The sequence below is a fragment of the Argentina silus genome (assembly GCF_951799395.1).
Source record: "Argentina silus genome assembly, chromosome: 7".
In the NCBI taxonomy this organism is placed as follows: domain Eukaryota; kingdom Metazoa; phylum Chordata; class Actinopteri; order Argentiniformes; family Argentinidae; genus Argentina; species Argentina silus.
The window spans coordinates 21,012,100-21,022,099 of NC_139661.1; the positions used below are offsets into that span (position 1 = coordinate 21,012,100).

General features: G+C 46.7%; 1 protein-coding gene across 2 annotated transcripts in view; it reads left to right on the plus strand.

The window, feature by feature from the left end:
• Window positions 1–10,000, plus strand: part of pde4d (phosphodiesterase 4D, cAMP-specific) — a gene marked incomplete at its 5' end in the record, with an annotated part of 59,216 nt that overhangs the window by 40,455 nt on the left and 8,761 nt on the right. For both annotated transcript variants that reach the window (XM_083672810.1, XM_083672811.1), the window contains 2 exons: window positions 1,143–1,255; window positions 9,803–9,896. In XM_083672810.1, the coding sequence (XP_083528936.1) occupies window positions 1,143–1,255; window positions 9,803–9,896 (207 nt within the window). The remainder of the gene's footprint in view (window positions 1–1,142; window positions 1,256–9,802; window positions 9,897–10,000) is intronic.

The window sequence follows — 10,000 nt, forward strand, 5'->3', positions numbered from 1 at the left end:
ACAGCTGCCTGCCTCTGCACACACAGCATCTCTAGGAAGCAACACAAGACACAGACACAGAACCAAAACATTGGATTATCATTCCCCGTTTGTTTTCCTGGACAGCGTGGACCTGTAGTGTTTAGACTGCAGGCAGGCTAAGAAGGCAGAGGCATGATGTGTTACGGTTAGCGAGCTCTCCGTCTGGCGTGTGTGTGTGTGTGTGTGTGTGCGTCCGTGCGTGTGTGTGTGTGTGTGTGTGTGTGTGGTAACCACACACCCCCGATCCCCCACCAGCATGTTAGGGCACCCTCGTCTTTGTTCCAGCCCAGGCGGCGTGGAGAGGAAACCTTGCTGGTTCTGAGGTTCTGTTGGCCTCCGCGTCTGGTCTGGACCAACCTCCTCTCCTCTCTTCTCCTCCTCTCCCATCCCTCTCTTCTCCATCCTTCCCTTCATCCCTCCATCCCCAGGCAGACATGGGCCTGTTAAGTAGACTGTTGTTCATCCTGCTTCATGACTGGAATTACACCTTCTACAGTGTATGGACAGTATGCTAAACCTCAGGCATTCAGACAACTGAGAGGCCCTTGTGTGTGTGTGTGTGTGTGTGTGTGCGTGTGTGCGTGTGTGTGTGTGTGTGTGTGTGTGTGTGTGTCTGTGCGTTCGTGTGTGTGCATGTGCGTGTGAGTGTGCGTGTGTGTACCTGTGCCCGTGCCCGTGCCTGTGTCTGTGTCTGTGTCTGTGCCCGTGTCTGTGTCTGTGCCCGTGTGTGTTTGTCTGTGTTTTGTTGTTGTTCGTTTTGTATCCGTGGCTGCCACACATTGGACACACATTGGACTCTATGACTGTTGGAAACTACCGTCTTCAAAGGGGGCTTGGGCATTAAACAGCCTGGCTTAGAGTTTCCGTCTTGGGGTCAGGATTTGGGACCACTAGCTCCCCACCGTCCCTCCACCACCGGCTGCAGTGCTCCAGCATGAAGAGCCACCCATGCGTCCACTCCTGCCAGCCCAGCGTAGCTGTGTGTGGTGCTGGGGTGGAGGCTGAGGTGGCGGACCCCGGGCCTGGAGCCTCCTCATCCTCCTCCCGTGCCTCCGCTAGCCCCCTGAAGCTATCCCCCCACACTGACTCCCTGCCCCCCTGTCTGGCTCTCGCCCCCCCAGAGGAGGCCTACCAGAAGCTGGCCACCGAGACCCTGGAGGAGCTGGACTGGTGTCTGGACCAGCTGGAGACCCTCCAGACGCGACACTCGGTCAGCGAGATGGCCTCCAACAAGGTAAGAGGACCTCCTCCCTCCGTACAGATCCTGTTGTCCCGTCCCGGCTCTCTCCGCTTTCCCCTGAGGCGTGTACGCTTGTGCTCTCCATCCGCATGGACCTTAAAGCACATTACTGATGTAAAAACATGTGTTTTTACATCCATGTGGGGAAGTGCAAAAGTGAACACTTTCAAGGGGAAAGGGTGGAGAATCGGGATGCGGCACAGATTTGCCTCTATGCGCTTACCTCTGAGTGTGTCATCTATGGGTTAGGGTTAGATAGATTTCGAACTACTGTGACCATAATGCAATGCCCTGTGTTTGTATGGAGTCAATGGAGGCCGCTCTTGCGGGTCTAGTGGACTGTGTAGAACGCCAGAACATCGTGCTGTCATTATAGATAAGGTTCCTATGGACAGTGTATCTGTATTGTCCACACACACACTGTAGGTGTCGAGAGAAAAGGTGTGAACGTCACTTCTGGTTTCACATCTACTCCTCTGATAACTGCACCTCAATGCATTCTGGCTCTATTTGCATGTGAACATTGATTGGATGTTGTAGTACAGAGGGAGAACCACATAGACAGCTGTTGAAAGCCGCGTTGTGTTCGAGTCACGCTGCAATCTTTATGTGATGGAATTTGGAATATTATGGGATTGTACGTATATTATTGGTTGTTACCAACAGGTGCCAGGGGACATGGTGTTGTTATGTTGAAGTACACCAGATCACCATTGCGTTTATTAGCACTGCAAAAAGGGCATGTTGGTTTCGATTTACAACAAATACATTTGTTTAAGTAAGTGAATCATCTATCCATCAGTCATCATAAGATAAAGTAATCAATGCTCGGACCAGGGGCCATTGGCAGTCACAATGCTAGAAGAAGGAAAAAGTATTCTTATTATTATTATTTTATTTGTTTTATTAATAGGAGAGAAACAAGTACAGGGGGGTAGTGGGGATGAAGAGGTCTTTAGGAGGGACTGTTAAGATGTAGCCTGAAGAGATGGGTCTTCAATCTACGGTGGAAGATAGGTAGTGACTCTGCAGTCATGACAGCAGTGGGAAGCTCGTTCCACCAGCGGGGCGCCAGGACAGTGAAAGCGTACCCTACTGTATGAGCGAGGCTGAGTGTGGTTGGTTCTGAGAACAGAAAGTATGTATAGATGTTTACCGGGAATTAGCTCTCTCCTGTCGAACAGTGGAGGCTGGTGAAGGTAGAAACTGTTGGAGAAGGCAGGAAGGAGACAAGGAAAAGGAGGCCACATCAGACTATTGAGATGCCCTCCTACAAGACCCATGGTTCAGTAGACCCTGGTCCTGTTCCAATACTCCTCAAATGTATCCCTCCTTCCTGCCTTCCTTGAAGTCATTCTTGATCTGTCATGCTTTGATTGTTGAAAGTATATTTGGCCAAGTATATTTGCACATACAGGGAATTGACTTGGGGAGGTTGGTGCATGGACATAAAACACAAATAGCAAATATTGACAGGAAATTTACGAAATAGCAAAGTATTAACAAGATAGCAATAACAAGCAGCAGAACAATACATCTTGTAGGCTGTGTGAGACTAAACGGCAACGAGGCTAGAGGCTGTGAAATGGTTGTGGGGCATGAACACTATAAATTAGAATCATTTTAAATAATTATAAATGACATTATTTGTATACAGTATGTAGCTGGTTTTCTTAGATTCAAAGCGCTCCGCATCATATGAGCAAGACACATTGTGTCAGTATCTGTCTCTATCTAATCGTCGCCATGCAGGGAGGGAGGTACACACTGAGCATGCTCCAACCGACCTCTCCAGCAAGGCTCTGCCGCGCTGCATGCTGATTAGCTCAGGGCTCCAGTGATGTCACACCCCTGTGATGTCACAATGGGGGGACGGGCCAGGAGAGAGAGAGAGAGGGAGAGAGAGAGAGAGAGAGAGAACAGAGAGAGAGAGAGAGAGAGAGAGAGAGAGAGAGAGAAGAGAGAGAGAGAGACAGAGAGAGAGAGGGAGAAACAGAGAGAGAGAGAGAGAGAAACAGAGAGAGAGAGAGGGGGAAAAACAGAGAGAGAGAGAGAGTAGAGAGAGAGGGAGAGGGAGAGACAGAGAGAGAGTAGGAGAGGCAGGCAAGCAAGCAGACAAAGGGACAGATAGAGAAAGGGACACAGGCTAGTCAACGTACACAAGGAGCCTCATAGCAGCCGTAGAGGCCGCCCCCCCCCCCCCCCCCCCCCCATTCAGATGTCTGTCACCACGCCACTGTTGTCCGTCCGTTAGCTCGTCTAACAGCAGCTCACGAGCGCCGCTATCCCCGGTTGCCATGACAACACCCACCGAGGGCCCCGGTCGGCTTGCCGTCTCACTCCACAGCACACAGCAATGGAGCTGGGATACGGAGGCACTGCTTCTCTCTCTCTCTCTCTCTCTCTCTCTCTCTTCCCCTCTCTCTCTCTCCCCCCCCTCTCTCTACCTCTCTCTATCTCTTCCCCTCTCTCTCTATCTCTCCCTCTCTCTCCCTCTCTCTCTCTCTTCCCCTCTCTCTCTCTACCTCTCTCCCCCCCCCCCCCTCTCTCTCCCCCTCTCTCTCTCTCTCCCCCCCCCCTCTCTCTCTCTCTCTCTCTCAGCTGTCCCTTACAGTACACAACATGTACATAATGTACTTTCACTTTTAAAGGTGATTTCCCGGGCATTGGTCGTGACAGATTTCCTCTGTAAACGAGATGTTTAATCTAATAAGGAGATTACCTGAATAATTAACTAATTTAACGAGTAATATCACATCGACAATTTGCCAAATAAAGCCGTCATAGCGTCTGTCTCCATTACTGTTCCCTTTTATGTCTGTATTTGACCCTCACATTTGTAGGTTATTGGGTTACTCATTGTGAGTATGTGTTCAATGGACTGCATATTGTAGAAGGCTAAACTGTTGTTCTGTGACATTAGACAAGGTTGGTACATGACAGTGCAGGCAGGATAACAGTGCAGGCAGGATATTAACACAGTGAACGCATGGGGGTCGGCTGACGTAGTCGGACATGTGATGGTGACGACATCACTGCTGTATGAAGGGGTGAAAAGGAGGTGGTCTCACCCCACCCAGAGCACTTGGTGAAGATAGTGTTGGAAAACGTCACTATTGTCCCCGATCTCCCTTGCTTTGTGCGTTTTTATGAAATCTAGTTGTTAGTTACGTTAGTTATAGTTATGTTCAACAGCAAAATAGGCTTTTATGCGACATCCTGTAGATTGGTGAATGATGTGTTACAATAATATCATAAAACCATTAATATCATTATATTTTGTGAAGGTAACATATCACAGGTATGTTTGGACTATGTTGGCTATGTTCTGTATGTGTGTTTAGATGTTGTTAGCTTTGAGCTCCTCCATGGAGAACACCTTAGTCGACATCCTGGTACAGGTACTTGGTGAATTCATGCTCTAGGTTAGAGTGAAGTTGCGTCACAGGTCTAGGATCAGCTCACCCGCCTAAATCTTATTAGAAGGAAAAGCGCAAATCTGACCTAGGATCAATGTACTGTAGGGTTCTAACAGCTGACTCTGAGCAGCTAACTCTGAGCAGCTGACTCTGAGCAGCTAACTCTGAACAGCTAACTCTGAACAGCTAACTCTGAACAGCTAACTCTGAACAGCTAACTCTGAACAGCTAACTCTGAACAGCTAACTCTGAACAGCTAACTCTGCTTGTGTGTTCTAAGGAAGGGGGCCGTCTGCCGTCCAAAAAAAATGTGGAAAAGCTAAGAATCACCACAGATCCAAGTATGTATGAGATCCATCGTGACGAGCTCTATATTCAGCAGGGAGCTGCTATTTTGGATCACACTTCCCCAAAACAAATTACACACAAGAGGCAGCTAAGAATGGTGTAATCTTTTCCAATTTTTACCCAAAGGTGTGGGTTCACACCTCTTGGCCGAGCTATCAATAGCAAGCTGTTCCCCGCACTTGTGTGTGTGTGTGTGTGTGTGTGTGTGTGTGTGTGTGTGTGCGTGCGTGCGTGTGTGTGTGTGTGTGTGCGTGCGTGTGTGTGTGTGTGTGTGTGCATGTGTGCGTGCGTGTGTGTGTGTGTGTGTGCGCACGCAAGTGCGTGTTTGTGTGCCTGCGTGTGTGAGTGTGTGTGTGTGGGTGCGTGTGTGTACGTGTGTGTGTGTTCACGTATACAATTGTGTGTGTTTATTAGGGCCTGTGTCGGCCTGTCCCTCTATACTTGGACACAGACGGAGGTGCTAGATCTTTGTTAGTGGGATACCAGCGGTCTCATCTGTTGCATGGAACTGTGTAAATTACCCCCAGTGCAGTGTGGGCTGGCTGGAGAGCCGTGGTGTGAAGTGATCTGAGACGTGATTTGTCCCTCTCAGATCCACACGACCAATAAACCCTCTCGCTGAGAGTAGTGGGTCTCTGTCTGCATCCTACAGAACCCTACAGAACCTCCCGTTTAAAAACATACAGTACTCAGGTTTACTACTAGGTTTGACTCTGTTGATGAACAATTACAATGAGTGCCAACAATTCTGTATGGAGATGAGTGTCCACTACAGTAAATGTGTCTAGATATGAGCCTTGTGACTGCCAATGGCCCCTGGTCTGAGCATTGTGACTGCCAATGGCCCCTGGTCTGAGCATTGTGACTGCCTATGGCCCCTGGTCTGAGCCTTGTGACTGCCTCTGGCCCCTGGTCTGAGCCTTGTGACTGCCAATGGCCCCTGGTCCTAGCATAGATTACTTTATCTTATGATGACTGACGGATAGATGATTCACTTACTTAGGCAAATGTATTTGTTGTAAGTCGCTTTGGATAAAGGCGTCTGCTAAATGCCAAATGTAAGACTACAGACTACAGTTCCCCATACCCTTTGAACCTTGGGTTCGACATCAGCTTTATCCCATGTAAGATCCAGCCTGATTAAAATAAATGATTATCAATGCCACATAGCAGATGTGTTTATCCAAAGTGAGTGCAAATATGCTTTTGTGAACAACATGGTTCCCAGCAGGAATTGAACCCACAACCCTTAGTGTTGCCAACGCCATGTTTAAATAGCTGAACCACACAGGACCACACTGAGAAGTACTGGGCCCAAAATAACTGCCACACACACACACGCACTACATCCTGTAGTAGTGAAAGTACTGTTCATACCAATGATTCCATATACATGGACTGTATATGTTATATATGGTTCAGACATACCTCAGACAACCTCCTTGTAAGGCTCCTTGCAAGTTTAATGATGTTTTTACGTGTTTCACATACTGTCCATGTTCCAATTGTGACTCATCGCCCAGGACATGAGTGTGAATCCTCCTCAGTGTGAATATTGTATGACCAGGGATGAGATAATCTGTACTGCCAGAAACAGATGACTTCAGATAGATGACATCAGACACACGACACACAACATACTGCAGTACTGAATTCACACACACACACACATAAGCATGCGTGTACCGCCCCCCCGCCCCCCCCCCCCCCCCCACACACACACACACACACACACACACATACACACGCACACATACACACACACACACACACACACACACACACACACACACACACACACACACGCTCACACACACACCACCCCACTGCCCTGTAGAAATCAAAGGAAAAAGATAGAAAAAAAAACGTTGCCTTTGACTTCAATCCCAGCCAATCACGCAGAGGGATGAGCTCACTCTACTCCAGCCTAGCCAATCAGACATGGTGATGAGCTCACTGTTTTCCCTAGCTGGGCCCTGATTGGCTGGATCTTTCTTCAGTGAGAGCAGCAGCCTGTGTTGTTCTTCACATGGGAGTCTTCGTGACATGTCTTTGAGGCAGCCGCGTTATTTGGAAGCTCTTGACAAAAAGCTCTTTCAAAAAGCTCTCCAGGACGGCTGGCAGCATCCAGGACGACTGGCAGCATCCAGGAATCCTCTGCTTCATCTATTATTGACAACCCTAGCAGTGTGTGTGTGTGTGTGTGTGTGTGTGTGTGTGTGTGTGTGTGTGTGTGTGTGTGTGTATCTCACCTCTAGAGCAGGTGTGGATAGCAGCACGTGAGTGTGTGTGTGTGTGTCACTGAGTGCGTGGGTGCGGGCAACGACGCTGTCATTGGACCGTCAAGCAGCCAAACTCCATTCTCGGCTCTCCTTGAGCCCACTCTCACTCAACTCTGGATCTGGCACGATGGATCTCTCTCTGCGGATGAGCGGAACAGAAACAGGCTGATCCTATAGACTGTCTGCTGTGGACGTACCTGGAACCCTGCTCAGGAACCCTGCTCAGGGCACATCTCCACCATGGAGGCTGTGTTCTCGCTGTGTTGAGCTACTGAGACACTCTCTGCTCGCTTCGCTTCCCTCTCTGACTCTTCCTCTCTGTGCTCTACCCTGCCTGGGTGTAGTCTGGCTGTTGTTTTGTACCTGGACACCTTTTTTTTTAGATTTTTCAAAATGCCTGAAGTGAATTACCTGCTTTCTGTCTCCTGGGGGTACATAAAGGTAAGACGTGAGGTGGAATGCATTGGCCAGATTTGACTAAATGAGTTGAAATATTTGTGTAATGGAAAAAAAAATCTGAATTTTCCATGACAAAGTAAGACATCATCTGTCTGATAGAGAGGAAATGATGTCATAGACGGACAAAGGAAACAAAGGCATAGGGGCTCGTCCTTGACACGCTTAGATCTGGTGTATCTGAGCGCATTGAGATCCACAGTTTATATTGTGTGTGTGTGTGTGTGTGTGTGTGTGTGTGTGTGTGTGGGTGTGTGGGTGTGTGTGCCATTTAACATATGTACAATACAGGCTCAGATTGTCTGGTGTGACACACAGGAATAAGGGTACTTTCTCTATGTGAAAAGGTGTGGAAAGGTGTGACTTAGGACACAATACCAGACAGGATATTTAGACTGTTACTTTGGATTTAAAGGGTCTAAATTGTAAAATGAGCATGAGGGGGTATTTCAGAAAGAGAAAAATGTGATTGGGGGAAATATATCTAAAAATATTGAGAGACTAATTAATTGTACTGGTCCTTTAGTTAGAAGATCCCTGTCAAAATCATGAACAGGTAGTGTGAATTTGGGTATCACACTTATCGTCATCCCCACTGTAGACTTTATGGATCAGCTTGTCTTGGTGATAAGTCCCATCACTTGTGGGTGTTGGGTTCCAATCCCTGCTTTCTACTCTGGCTCGCTCTAAGGGACATTATTCACAATGATATCAATACACAACTGCACAGTAAGCACTATATTTGGCCATAATGGCCTCTTTAAGTAATCAATATAAATCAATATTATCCATCTACATACAGTACCAGTCAAAGGTTTGGACACAAACTTGCCAAGAGTGTGCAAAGCTGTCATCAAAGCAAAAGGTGGCTACTTTGAAGAATCTAAAATATAAAACATATTCTGGTTTGTTTAACACTTTTTTGTTTACTACATAATTCCATATGTGTTCCTTCATAGTTTTGATGTCTTCAATATTAATCTACAATGTAGAAAATAATAAAAATAAAGAAAAACCATTGAATGAGAAGGTGTGTCCAAACTTTTGACTGGTACTGTATATTACAAACAAGCTGTGTTTCCAATTTGGGGGGCAGTAATGCAAATATGAAAATAAAATGTTAGTGTATGAGTGTTCAGATGTGGTAGGTTTTCAAGTGGTCTTTGTTTGGCAATCACTATTGCCTGAAGAGTTCGCCCCCGCTTTGTCCATCCAACTGTCCTCCAAATCAGTGGCCACAGCTAAAATTGGGTCTGCCACTCCAATCAGGTTTCGGAGAGGGAGAGGGAGGAAGGGAGAAAGGGAGAGGGAGAGTGAAAGTGGGTGATGGAGAATTGGGTTACTGATGACATCATAGAGGGGTTGGGAGAGGGGATGGGGCGGGGGGGGGGTTGAAAGCAACGGGTATCTCACCTGCTCTGTGCAGCCGTGTGTGCGTGTGCGTGCGCGTGCATGCCAAGTACACTATTATTGGTACTGCTGTATTTCTAATCATGTACTGTACTGTCTCTCAGGTGATAACAGTGCCTTCGGAAAGTATTCAGACACATTTTTTTCCACATTTAGTTGTGTTATAGACTCAATTTAACATGGATTAAATTAAAAGAATTTGCTATCAGTCCACACACAATACCCCAGAATGACAAAGCGAAAACACATTTTTTGAAATTTCAGTAAATTTATTAAAATTGGAATACAGAAATACCTCATGTACATAAGTATTTAGACCCTTTGCTATGGCACTCTTAAAATGAGCTAAAATGCAAAAATTTCAAAAATGTCATCAACAAATCACTGATATAAGTGATATTGAATCTTAATGCAAGGATAATAGTTCATGTAATTTTGGAATTAATATATTTGTTTTTATAGGGTATATAACGCAAAAAAATGTTGAAAAAGTGAAGGGGTCTGAATACGTTCCAAAGGCACTGTATATGTATGTTTTAGCAATCTCTAACCCTTGTCTCTGTGTGTGTGTGTGTGTGTGTGTGTGTGTGTGTGTGTGTGTGTGTGTGTGTGTGTGTGTTTTCCAGTTCAAGAGAATGTTGAACAGGGAACTCACTCACCTGTCGGAGATGAGCCGGTCGGGGAACCAGGTCTCTGAGTTCATCTCCAGCACCTTCCTGGGTGAGTGACCATGGATCCTCTGTTCCAGAAGAACCAAGGCTAGGCTATATATACACTTTCTTATGATTCCATATCTATGATTAATTAATCATTGACATATCTAG